Source organism: Ictalurus furcatus, chromosome 20, assembly GCF_023375685.1.
Source record: "Ictalurus furcatus strain D&B chromosome 20, Billie_1.0, whole genome shotgun sequence".
Lineage (NCBI taxonomy): Eukaryota > Metazoa > Chordata > Actinopteri > Siluriformes > Ictaluridae > Ictalurus > Ictalurus furcatus.
Window position 1 is genome coordinate 7,138,536 of NC_071274.1, and position 13,626 is coordinate 7,152,161.

At 41.0% G+C, this 13,626-nt stretch overlaps 1 protein-coding gene and 1 pseudogene across 8 annotated transcripts in view; both read left to right on the top strand.

Moving 5' to 3' along the window:
- The window catches only part of atm (ATM serine/threonine kinase), a 66,678-nt gene that overhangs the window by 13,751 nt on the left and 39,301 nt on the right, over positions 1-13,626 (top strand). For 7 of the 8 annotated variants that reach the window (XR_008388690.1, XR_008388691.1, XM_053651060.1 and 4 more), the window contains 12 exons: positions 193-326; positions 585-959; positions 1,383-1,583; positions 2,295-2,396; positions 2,946-3,177; positions 4,771-4,902; positions 5,023-5,148; positions 5,292-5,381; positions 9,395-9,587; positions 11,692-11,885; positions 12,896-12,978; positions 13,286-13,441. Coding sequence is in view for 6 of the 8 variants with exons in the window: in XM_053651060.1 (XP_053507035.1) it covers positions 193-326; positions 585-959; positions 1,383-1,583; positions 2,295-2,396; positions 2,946-3,177; positions 4,771-4,902; positions 5,023-5,148; positions 5,292-5,381; positions 9,395-9,587; positions 11,692-11,885; positions 12,896-12,978; positions 13,286-13,441 (2,018 nt within the window). In the remaining 2 variants the exon portion in view is untranslated. Of the gene's footprint in view, positions 1-192; positions 327-584; positions 960-1,382; positions 1,584-2,294; positions 2,397-2,945; positions 3,178-4,770; positions 4,903-5,022; positions 5,149-5,291; positions 5,382-9,394; positions 9,588-11,691; positions 11,886-12,895; positions 12,979-13,285; positions 13,442-13,626 lie in introns of those variants that run through there. The other variant, XM_053651065.1, reaches the window with a different exon arrangement.
- On the top strand, positions 12,511-12,630 carry LOC128624581 (uncharacterized; annotated as a pseudogene).

Below are 13,626 nucleotides of genomic sequence, written 5' to 3' on the forward strand. Positions count from 1 at the left end.
TACACATCAGCAAATGTATGTAAATATCGTGCCTCACTAGTTTAAAGTAATAACGTCTTTGGCTTTTTCATGGAAGATCTCATTCAAGTTGTCGGCTTTGCAGCAGCTATAATTGTTGAATTGTGTCGGCTGCGTGAAATGGGATGTTTTAAGTTTAATATTGAATGGCTGTGTCTGTGTTGGTCGCTTCAGCTGTTTAGTCAGGATTCACGTGTTGTGTTGAGGGACAGCATGCAGAGCAGCAAGCGGCGGCGTATGGAGCATGGCTGGGAAACGCTGAGGGATCACCTACAACCCCATCACAGCGACTTCGACATGATACCTTGGTAATCCTTTACTTGCTTATGTGTCTAGTAGGGTCTGGGGATTTATAAATCCACAGTTTGGTTAAAGGTAAGGATGGGAAGTGTCATTTTTAACGAGATTGTTGGTGGCGCTGTGGAGTGATATGAATCGTTTAATAGCGTTCTCAAATAGTGTCACCCGAATGCTTGATATTGCTTTGGTGTAGACTCCAAGCTCCAAAATTTCTTCTTCTTCTCCTTCTTCTTCTTCTTCTTCTTCCTTATCCTCTGCATCTCTAGGCTACAGGTGACTGCTGCTCTGACTTCTAAGTACCCCTCCATGCTTCCTGCCCACGAGCTGGGCCCTCTGCTGTCTCTGCTGTGCCAGCTGCTGGGCGAGCAGCAACATCGAGGAGAGAGGGGCCTGTATGTACTGCCCTGCCTGAAGCAGGTGGCTCTGTGCCAGTCCAAAATCTCAGGAAAGAGCCAGGCTCTGCCAGGAGAAGTAGGCCGGATTTGGGCCAGAGTGTGGGCGCTGGCAGTGCGAGGCGTCAGTTCTGCTCACACTGAGGCTCTGTGCCTAGAGCTATTACAAACCCTGGTGCAATGCCTCCTTGTGCCCGTCGACAGAGAGTTCTGGAAGCTGTTCTCTGGCGCCGTGTGTAAACCATCTGCGTGAGTGCTTTTGGAAATCGTCCCTGCTGAAAACCTGTCGCTACGTTTCAAAATGTTTTTTTTTTATAAATACCAAGGGTAAATATCAGACGTTTGGTGATTCACTAAAATGAACAACTGTGAACGCATGTCTCTCTATTAGTACAAAATCTTAAACCCAAGACAAGACTATTGACCCGTCTGTATAAAATTCAAAGATAATATGTGTTGTTTTGATATACACTTGCAGGGCACTTCATTAGGAACGCCTGCAATTACCCAGTTAGCCAATCACACAGCAGCAGTGTATATTGTGATATGCCTCTAACACACCGCGTTAACAAATTGACACCTGTTTTGCGGAAATTCAGTAAACGATAGTGGACTGAAACATTAGGATCCCACTTTAATAAATACATGTTTTCTTTGCTTATTGTTGCGTAGTGTTTCGGCCCTCAGCCTTGCCCAGGCCTTGTTGACGTGTTCGGTTCCGAAGAGTGTGTACAGCAGTGAGTGTTCGTCATCTGTGCTGCTGGATGCTGGCTCTCCACTCTCTCTGAAAGAAGCAATCATTGACTGGCTGCTTATGAATGAGCAGAGTGATGAAATGGAGGAGAGCGTCAGACTTCACCCAATCATCTGCAGGTCCTTACGTCTTAAATATCATTTTCCTTTGCTTTATTCGCCTGTCTAGACGGGTGGCAATATTTTATTGGTACTACAATATAAATGTAATAATTAGTTTAGAATAATTTTGATTGCCGGTATCTTGATCGTTGCTATAATTTTTGCATATTTTGTATAACTAGTAAATAAACATAAGTAGTGTATAATTATTATAACAAGAACACATATTCTCTGGACCTTAAATGTGACTACTAATATCCAGAGCGACTTACATTTCTCTCATTTATACAGCTGAGCAAATGAGGGTTAAGGGCCTTGCCCAAGGGCCCAACAGTGGTAGCTTGGCAGTGCTGGGGCTTGAACTCCTGACCTTCTGATCAGTAACCCAGAGCCTTTAACCACTGAGCCACCACTGCCCCTTAATATAAACCTAGAACTACTGTCTGAGCTGAATTGGAATAGAAAACTTATCTATGCCTTCTGACCAATCAGAATGGAGAATTCTGCAACACTGTCGTATGACGGAGATTGTAGCTCTGTGGAGTGATTACGTTGTCCTGGCATTGTTGTATTGTTTTTACAAAATGTACACGTTTGTGTACAAAATGTACACAAAGCTTTATTATTTTAGAGTGTTCTGGGAATTAGTTTTTTTTTTTTTAAGCTTGTGTTTTTTTTACTTTTATTAAAAAAAAATTTCATAATTTTTTTTTTGGGTCTTGTTTGCAGGAATATTCCTCTAAATCTTATCCCGAGAATTCTGGTGGCTTTGACGGTGAAAGACACCATGGCAGGAATGGCATTTCTCATGAGTTCACTTCAGCTAGAGAGGTGAGTGTATCAATTTCAGCATATAATAATGACAATATTACAGAAAGCAGCCGATAAGTGTCCAGCGTCAGTGGGAACTCCTTTAATACTGTTTAAAAAGCTTCTCAGGGAAATTCCTCAAGAAATCGGTTGAGATAATGCCAAGAATACATTTCTGGAAATTTTAGGCAAAAAGTGTGTCTACTACTTTTAACTATTCTTCAAAAATGTGAAGAAGTAAATTATATTTTATCTCATCACCAAACAAAATACAAACATTTTTGCTTTCTTTAAATACAAAATGGAAATCTGAAAGGATTATTTTGTTAGGAAATTGTAGTTCACTTTTCTTTGGCTGAGCAGTTTTATTTTCCGACAAATTAACCAGGAGAAAATATAGTTTAAATATCTAAGTACATCACCTTCAGCAAACACCTTTTCCCCTAGTTTTAGTCACAGTAATTATTGTGGTTTGCATTTGTAGGGCATGTCATTCCTTCAGGCCACAGATGTTTACATCTGCGTACATTTTTAACACTGTTGAGTTTTCTCCATATTCGCCCTATCCAGTGTATCTGGTCCGGATCGGCCTGCGGAAGCTAGAACCCTGCTGAATGAAATTGAGACACTGTACCTGCAGGTCAGTTTTGATGACGCGGCGTCGCGGTCTGCAGCCAAAGAGGACAGAAGCGGAACATTGAGAGAAAAGCCTCAGCTCACCGTCATCGACTCTCTCAGGACTCGAGTGGAACAGAGTCTTCAGGCTGTAGCGGACCATCTCCTCAACTCCTTCTCTCCTGACGTGAGTCACCTGACCATTTCTATTCGTTTAATTCAGATGTGGTGCAATGAACGTTCATGAAGGTAGTGTTCATTTAGCAAGCACTCCTGTACAGAGTGAAATCGAATTCTCTTAAGGTTAACACCAGCCTCCACTAATTCTACCATGTCAGTCACATTCATTTTCTGTCGTGGTTGCCAAATTTGGGATCGAATTTCTGGCTTCACAGCACAGCGTAAATTCAGAACAGAGTAAATGGTACAATGAAATAGCCTGTCATGCTTCTGCTTTCCCCCCGAACTGCTGATTCCACTTAAAGTGGCAGAAAACTATAAATAAGTAAGGAATAATCCAAAGATAGGTGTGCATTACATTATTTTTTGTTTTTGCAAGATGTGGAGGAAAGAAGGTTGCGTCCATGGAATGCATTAAAATCATGTACTGCACCCCTACCCGTGGATTATCTCGCTTATACAATGGTCACTTGGTCATTGGTGTTTGCAGCGCAAAATTTGACTGAAAGGATAAAAATAACGGTTCATTTTCGTTAGTTATTATATATACGGGTTGTTAGATTTAGAATTCTGCCTTCTCTAAATCATACTTCATTACTTTTATTTGAGTGAATTATAATAGAGAGAGAGCGAGATTAAACTGACTGGAATTACTTGTGCATTACACGGATTAAAAGTACACCTTCCAGCCAGTCAGAATCGAGTATTCCATGGTATAACGATAAATATAAAAATTGCATTTGGACCAACATTGTGTTTTGTAACATACTTTGACACCTCAGTTGTAAGAAAACACAAATATATTTCACCCAAAACGACCTTGACATGTTTTTTATTCCATTATAAGTCTTGTGTAAAGATCACATTTGGTGAGGAGCCAACTTAACAAACCTAGTGGTAAACACAGTGGTCAGTCTCCTGCTCATTCACTCTGTAGAGTTTACACAGAATGGTGTGAAAAGCAAAAATCATCCAGTGAGCAGCAGCGACAGCAAGCCTACAGTAACACAAGTAATCACTCTGTGGTGAGCGATGAAGCATCTCGCAATGCACAACACATCCAATCTTGAGGCGGATGGACTGCAAGAGCAGATCATGTCGGGTTCCGCTAATGTCAACCGAGAACAGGAATCTGAGGCGAACAGTGGGAGCAGGCTTACCGAAATAGTTGGATAGTTAAAGATTGGGAAAAACATCACCCTGATTTGAGGAGTCTTGATTTCTGCAGTGATGTACAGATGGTAGGATGAGAGTTTGGTATCAGCACCATGAGTCCATGGACCCAGCCTGCCTAGTGTCAACAGTTCAGGCTGGTGGTGGCGGTATAATGGTGTGGGGAATGTTTTCTTGGTTCACATTGGGCTTCTTAATACCAATCCAGTGAGTAGAGAAGAAAATAGGTAGGGAAAAGGGGTTTGCCAGGTTATTTCACAATTTTACTCATTATATTTCTGATTGAGATTTAATGAACTCTGCATTAATTATGTCGGCACACTAATATTTCGGTACATCTTTTCCTTTCACGAGAAATGCAACTTTCCGTCAGTTATGTATAAGGCTGTTTTTTCTTTCTTTCTTTCTTTCTTTTTTTTTTTTTAAGACTCCTAATACCTCCCCTGCGTGTATGGTGAGCTGCTTGAGACTTCTTATTGGTACCCTGGGTTCCTTTGTATGCATCGGATTCCTTACTGAGGAAAACGCATGCCACACTCCTCTCTTTCAGAAAGCAAAGGTAACACCATGTGTTTAAAAAAAAAAAAAAAAAGGCAATAAATGTTTTTGTTCTGTGCACACAAGCCATGAGATTGTATTCCCAAAATTTCTCACTCAAAGACTACTCCATTGCTTGCAGGCTATAGCGCAGGACTTCAGTGAATACATTTCCTCTGCAAAGACCAGGTTAAGTGAAGATGAAACTCTGTCCACGCTTCAATCTGTGATGCTGCTGTACTCAGAAAGCATCAGCACGAAGAATAAAGTGAGTTCATTATCCCAGTCATTATAAGGACTGTCAAATAAAACAGTTCAGCTGTTCCCCCCTCTTTCATTTTATAAAAAGATCTTTAAATATAAAGGAGTTTAATATTGCAAGGAGTATAACATAGCATTTACATCCGGCAGGACAGTGTTTCTACACTCTCTCGCAGTTTAGTAATGAAGGCTCTCCCCGCTCGACTGCTGAGTGAGCTGGCGGAAATCTGCAAGATAATGGTAAGTCTCATGCACACAGTTCATTGCTCTCGATAGCTCTGCCACTTTTACAAGTGATTCCTTACAGTTACAGAGTGGGTTTCAAGCTGAATATGCTAAGCTGAATAAGTTGGGAAAAGGAAAAACTGAAATGCTGTCATTATTATTTCAAGATATTATCTCGTTATTAACTCATTATGTAAACATATTAGGTTCATTTTATTTTATTTAGATTGTGGAGTGTTATATATGACCATTGAATATTAGCTTATAATTCTTATTCTTTGTGATGTTTCCAAGATCTTAAGTAAATCAGGCTTTGCACCAGTAGAATTCAGTTATACATTAAACAATGGTTACGTGTGTAACCGCGGTTCTATGAATTTCGGATGACCGCCAGAGGCGGTGCTTTTAACACTTGGATGTCCATCACGTGTATGTGCAGGTCGAGTGTTTGTATCAACAAAATCACCTGTGACCTGGGTGACGTGTGCCTTTTGCCCCGTAACTGAAGGCACGTTCACCCCAGAAGTGACCTCTTGGCAATCTTCTTGTGAATAAGATTAACCCTAACCCCAAAACTGGTAAGCCCTTCCCTCGAAGGCGAAACGGAGGATTTGCCTGTGCTTGGGCGTGATTGGAACGTGAAAATATGTGTCTTTCATGTCGATGGTTGTAAACCAATCGTTCTGCCTGATGCCTTGCAGCATGTCCACTGTACGTAGCATGTGGAACTTGAAAACCTTGAGGTGTGTGTTCAGAGGTCTTAAATCCAGTATGGGGTGAAATCTGCCGTCTTTCTTTGCGATAATAAAGTAAGTGGAATAGAATCCACTTCTGTAAAGTGCTGTCTAATTGCTCGATGGCACCCTTCTTCAGGAGAGCCTAGACCTCCTGGCCTAGGGCCAGAGCCTTGTTTGGGTCCTTGGCTAAGGTCATTTTGACTCCCTGGAACCTCGGCGGTCGACATCTGAATTGAATGTTGTAGCCCTGTGACAGGGTTGATACAACCCAGGGGTCTGACTTAAGTGCTTCCCAGCATCTGAGCTGCTGGCTGGTGAAGCACCTGACCGCGGGAGTGATATAGTAATTGTCTACCCCTTCACCCCTTATAATTTCTGGAGGGGTGACGGCCTGAAGTCTGGCCTAGCTGTGCCAAGCAAGGGGGCTGGGTGGGGGTTGGCTGACGAGACCCCTCTGGGTGTTGTGCTCTCGGCTGGGTAATTGGCTGTGGTATGTACTGAGCTGTATTTGTTGCGCTAGTGGGTCTTTGTCTAGTGGGGTGTTCACGACGCAGACTAGCAAACTGTTGTCTGGCCTGTGTAACCTGTAGGCTGCACTCCAGGGCTTGCTGTGCAGCTGGGCTGAACAGTTCCCCAGGAATAACAGGAAGAGAGCGGAGGGCTGTCCTGCAGGGTTCCAAAAGTAGAGACTGGGCCAGCCATATTTGGTGTTGGTCGAGGATTAATGAAGATATTAGCCTCCCCAACTCCCTGGTCATACAGGCAGATGCATGCAAAAAGGTGTCACTCAGGCTCTGGGCAGAAGGGTCAACCTCCAAAGCCTGCAATGTCTGGGGCAGGGCCAGCATAAGGTGTGACATTGAATTCCCAATACGCCCCATACGTGCTGCTGTGTCATAGCTTCTCACAATGAAGTCATCTATCAACCGGCACTGTGGCCAGGGGCAGCGTGCATCGGGCCAAAGTGCTTCATCAGGCGATAGCACAAGGGTGGCAACAGCCAGCTCTATATTGGGCATGCGGTCAAGCCATGGTTGGATGCATCCTGCATATTATCTAGTGCTCTCCAGTCTGTCGGTAGATGAGAGAGATGTCTGGGGTCATCTGGCAGCACCTCTGCAGCTCCTTGATATATCGAGCTGAGGGTGGGACACAGAGAGCTGCGGACTGAGAGGACTTCCTGAAAAAAGCGCCCTGAGGAGTCACCTGGACAGGTGCTGCATCTAACCCCAGACGTGCCAAGGCCATTTTTACCACAGGCCTGACTGATTGAGGCCTGACTGTCTGACTGGTCTCCGATCCTTTCAGTGTACTGTGGCTTGTCCCCTGCGAATTAGGATGAGAACTGTAAACTGCTGCTTGCCGAATTAGAGCATGCCAACTCCTACACGGCGTTGATAGCAGAGTCACTTACCTCTTGCTGGATAGCGCACTATCTGAAGTTACATAGTCACAAAAAAGGCTAACCGCAGTCTTTGGAGGATGAAAGTTTGTAGCTCCAACCCTACTTCGGGTTACAAGACTACCAGCAGTGCCTGCACTCCTGAAACCTGCTTACCAATGCGAGAAGATAACAAGAGGTCACTTCCGGGGTGAATGTGCCTTTAGTACCGAGGCAAAAGGCACATGTCACCCAGGTCACAGGTGACTTTGTTGATACAAACACTCGACCTGCACGTACACGTGATGGACATCCAGGTGCTGAAAGCACCGCCTCTGGCGGTAAGTAAAAATGAAGTTGAACATCTAATGATTATCGGTAATTACCTTAAATGCAGTGAGATATGATCATGCTTTTGACTACCTACCACTTAAATCTTACTTATTTATACACTAAGACAGTAGTGTACGGTCCTTTATGTTATGTGTTGTCATCATTTTTCACTATGAGCACCATCAGACCATTAATTCAACTTAAAGAGTTAGTTACGCTGAAAAAGGTTCACTTATCTGGGAAACAACATACGGAAATGGAATTTAAGCTAATATTCAATAAGTTGGTCTTCCTGATAGACTGTGGGATGTTGAGTATTAAGTTGGAATAATGAGATAATATGCCAAACTAACAAGTTATACAGTCATATGACATGTACAAATATGCAGAAAATACTGCTCCCTCTTTTTAAATAGCCGATAGCGTTTAGCTTACCTCACACCCTGAGCTAAGCCATACTTGACAGTTAGTACAGTTAGTGGATGTTTATAATTTTGGGGGCGGGACACTTCAGATTCTAGAGAGCATTTGATTGGACAGAAAATCTGATAAGAAGCTGAAGTTGCAGAATGACATCAGAATTGATCATCCATATTGGTGGTAGAGACAGACTACATTTTTAATGCACGTACAGTACTGTGCAAAAGTTTTAGGCACCTGATTTTGTTTAAGTACGAACTATGTTATAGGTTTTCTACATTTTCAAATCAGTACAAAAACATTTTAGATTTCCTAACACTAGTTTTCCAGCACAAAATTAAATGTTAAAGAAAAATGTTTGTATGTCAGTAAAGAAAGCAGCATATTAAGTGGTAAGAGACACTTTTCAGACAAAAAAAAAATATATAATGAAGGCTGCTGGATTTTGCTGCAAAAATATGAAGCAGGTGTGACAGTCAAAGTCTCCAGAAGAACCATGGCTGTTTCTGCGAGATGCTCAGTAAAACTTGCAGCTCATTTCCTTTTAAAACTGCACTAATTCTACATGAGACTACAAATTTATTTAAGCGAAGGGTCATCATACCAAATACTGACTTTTCTTCATTTATTACTGTTTACTGCTCTTTATGGTATTTTTTTTTTAAATATAGAAACATTTACTTTCATTATTTTTAAGACATCTTTGCTCTACATCATTTCTTTATATGTGCCCAAGACTTTTGCACAGTACCGTATCTTCTAAATGGGAATTTTTTTCATTGTTTTGGAACGCACTAATTTCTAGATAAACTTAAGGCTAACATTTTCATACTAAAAGCCACAAAACTTCCATTTTGATTCCAGGGGGACTTTAAAACATGCTCAATTAGTTGCTCTGAGAAATAAACTGTCTCTGTTTTTTGTGTCTGCAGTGGACATGATATTTTTTGTGCATGCATGAGCAGCTTAGGAAATACTGTAGTGTTGTGAGTGGAGGGTGGGGAATTGCGTTTTCACTGGCTAACTATAACTAAAGTTCATCCAACATTTAAGTACAATGGATGGAATGAAATGTTTTTGGGATTAATATATATCAGGCAGTTATTTCTGAATATCTTCTTTTTTTGTCTTTGTGTGGAACATCTCCCACTCCACAGTTAGGTAACTCTGCTAAAAGAGACAGCACAGGGGTTGATAATGATCCGGATGACATGGAGGTGAGCAGAGATCAAATGGAGGAGAACCCACAGGAGGAAGTTGATCTGTTTGATGATGGTGACAGCGCACAGCACAGCAACACCGGAACGCAGATGCTTAATACTGACCTGACGGATTTCCAGCATGGTTCAGGTAAAAACAAAATAAATAAAAAAATAATAAAACCTTTTGTGAACCATGAAGTTATCTTGGTGGTATACCAATTATCAGTCCGCACAGTTTTTGTTGTGATTTAAAAAAAAGTGTTTTTTTGTGTGGAAAACTACTTGATTTGGTAAAATTGCAAATCGCACGAAATTGCTCCGCATGGTCTTTCGCAGTGATGTTTGCTGGTAAATGAGACCCTTTAGCTGTACTCATGTTCGACACGTCAATCGAAGAGGGCTTTGGCCGAATGCGCGTTTTGATAACGTCACATGACGTGTCTTGGCCCAAATCTGCGGAAAACCTGCGTTCATTTTGAAAAATAGTAAGCTCCGCCGAATATTGCGGAGTTTGCTTGATTTCGCATTAATTTCTGCGATCGCTAAATCCTGGAGGGATTGAATTATACCAAAGTGTTGTTGAGTTCTTGATTCGGTTGGTCAGAAGGCGTTGATACATTTTCTATGACAGCAGCTCTGACACTAGTTCTGATTGTAATTCAAATCGCAGGTTTGTATTAATGCACTCGTTCTAATCTAATCCTAATAATAAACAGGTAAAAAAAAAAAGTACGCATGTCACATCACTGATATGATGAAGTTTTCTGTAAGGAGACATTTATTTAACATTTATGGAAGGAGTCTCCAGTGTCAGCACTTTGTACCAAAGCTATAACTTTACGCTTTTTTTCCCCACCATGGGAAGGTCTTCAGGACGGGGGACACCGACTTCTCCGGTTTCTCTGTAATAAGCTGTGTTTTATTAACTTCAGGAGAAAGTGAGGGAATGACCGTTATAAAAAATAAATTAATTAATAAATTAAAGCAAGCTCATTTTGTGAAAGTTCCACAATATTAAACGATAAATGTATAAAGTAATTCATCAAGTAAACAGATTAAAAAGTGTGATGTGTTGCTGTTTATTGAATAAAAATTTGTAGTTGTTGGTAGGGGTGTAACGATCCTTCAGTACTGATTGATAGCCATCAATCCGACATATGAATGCAATGCGTGAGGATTGACGCGTGTATCATTTTTAAGTTTATTTAGGACACTCTAATTCCAACCACGTCCCGAACGCGTTTTTGTCTAGCGTCATTTTCAAGTTTTAAAAACATCAGCCGATGCCACAACATAGCTCCATGAGTGATCAAGAAAAGAAAAACATTTTCTCTTTATTTAGAAATAAATCATGGGTGTGAAGAAGTATGTTCTTACTGAATCACTAAACATTTATGTGAAATTCTACACAGAAATCATACCATGGTGTAGGGTTTATTTTATTCAGCTTTGTTCAGCTTTGTTTTATTTAGTGTGAAAATGGCAAAGCTTTATATTTCAAAAGTCAGAGTTTAAGTTCATCACGGGTCCTTATTTGCATCGAACGATGTAGCATTTCATAGTGAACAAAGCTCAATGCATTCTTCTAACTATATTTTGGTTGCATCTGTGAATTAATAGAAATGTTACTGATTGTGTGAAGTAGACCTGTTATTTCATATCGATTGCAGACCCCTGAATCCATTGAATCGAAATCGCATCAAGGAAGTCATTGACGTGTCAGAAAATAATCGACTCGCTGGTTAAAAGAATTATACGATATTAGATGGTATAGTCATGAAACTTGTCATGAAATGTACACCCCTAGTTGTGGGCAAATGGCTGTGTCGTGAGGAATAAAACACTTTTTAACATGCTGTTATAGAATATTATCAACTTTGCAGCAGTAAAAATAACTCCATCAAATCATCTCCCATGATTCCCATCACGGCACGTTCAATTCCCACGATTCCTATCACGGCACGTTCAAATCCCACGATTCCTATCACGGCACGTTCAATTCCCACGATTCCTATCACGGCACGTTCAATTCCCACGATTCCTATCACGGCACGTTCAAATCCCACGATTCCTATCACAGCACGTTCAAATCCCACGATTCCTATAACTGCTTGTTCAATTCCTTACTTAGTGTGTGATTGAGCAAATTTATGAATACGCAGAAACCCCATAAGAGAAGAAACCCACTAAATAAATATGTATGAATTCCTAACTGTGTGTTTTTATTGTTTATTTGTTTATTGTTTATTTAGGAGCGAGGAGCCCTCTATCACAAGAGCACCTGACCAAACAGGACCTGGCCTTCCTGGACACTCTGGAGTTTCTTGCTTTGTGCGCGTCGTTTGAACAGAGTACCGGCCTCAGCTTTAAACCGCTGGACCTTCAACGCAAGCTGCTAAAACTTTTGGATCCAATGGACTGTGCCAAACCGCTGCACCTCCACATGGTGAATGGCGCATCATTAAATTAAAGAGGTCGATGACTGAGAGCCACAGGAATACGTCTAGGTTTTGATATTAATATTTCAGTTTGTTACAGTCGAAGTGATTGAAGGTGAGAGATGAAGCACTTTTTCTGCCTTTGAGCTTGAGACTGTAGATTAACAGGAGGCCGAGGAATAGGTTTGCTCGTGTGCGTCAATTCTTTTGGTAAACGCTTTTATCGGAGTCAGTCGGAATACAGTCTGTAGAACAGAGGGTGATCTGTTTGTGTGCATCCCTGTGATTTTTTAAAAAATAGGAGCAAGGAAAATGCCACCTGTCTTTTAGAGTTGGTTTTGAAATATTATAAAAAAAATCGCAAGGTATAAAAGCCAAGATAACAATTCAGAACATTCATATGATACACCACAACCCTGACCAGGATAAAGCACTTCCATAAGACTAAGATCTGTCAAAAGGTTAGAAAAGTGTGATTTATAGCAGTAGGAAAAAGAAAACCACAACCAAAAGGGTAAGAAAGACCTTGCCTCCAGAATTAAGCACAAATCAGTCAGTGAATGATTCGGTCTTACAACGAACAACAAGCACTGTCAAGCATGGTTAATCAGTCATATCTATTGCGCATCTAAAGCTTACAGCCATAGCGCTCTGACAAAGCCCGATCTCATCTGATCTTGGAAACAAAGCAGAGTTGGGCCTGGTTAGTACTTGGAATGGGAGAGTGCCTGGGAATACCAGGAGCTGTATTTAACAGCTAAAGACCCCCTCTTCTGTGAACACGTAACTAATCCCAAGAAAAAAAACACCTTACTCTGGCTCTTACACCTCTACTCTGCGCATTTTGCTTCTTCTAGAACTCAATTAACGATCTTACATGGTAGCACTACTTGTATTGTTCTCTGCTTGATATATCGCTTTGCTTGTATTCTCTCATTTGTAAGTCGCTTTGGATAAAAGCGTTTGCTAAATGAGTAAATGTAAATGTAAAGCACTTTCTCCTCTTGTTCTCGTGCAGTATCTGGTTCTGCTGAAGGTGCTTCCGGCAGAGAGGATGTCTCTGAAAGCTGAAGAGTTTGATTTGCTGCTCAGACCGCTTGCGTAAGAGAAATTTTCTGACATTAGACATGACCTCTTCTATCTAGCTGCATGATTTTAAATATCAGTCGCTGCTAATGACCTATGGCCCAGGTTTTGTTTGTGTAGTCCACAGATATTTACACCAAAGCCAGTTTTTTCCCTGAAACATAATTCTGCTTTTGGAAGTCAAAAAATCAGACCAGCACATTTTCATTTAAAACGTTTCCAAAGGTGTTAGGGTGAAGAAATGTTATTTCTAGATTAATACGTAGCGTTAATAATGTCGTTTTGATTTATGTGGGGTTTTTTGGGGGGTTTTTTTTAACAGGGACATATGTTCGCAGTACCGCCAAGATCAAGAGATGTGCTGTGCCATCCTGTTAGCGCTGCTGCCATGTGTGCACTGCCTACGGTGTCCACCTGAGCAGGACGAGGAGATGCATCATGTCCGGGGTGTCCTGCTCAAAGTGCTCTCAGGATTCTGGTGGGTGACGACACAAAGTAGAATAATAATAATAATAATAATGCCATTAAATAATGTTCATTTCATCATTATTATTACTACTACTACTATTATCATATAAATAATTTCGTTAGTTACATTTATATAGCACTTTTCTAGATACGCAAAGCTTTTCGTAGTATTTAAAGTATCTCACAAAAGTGAGT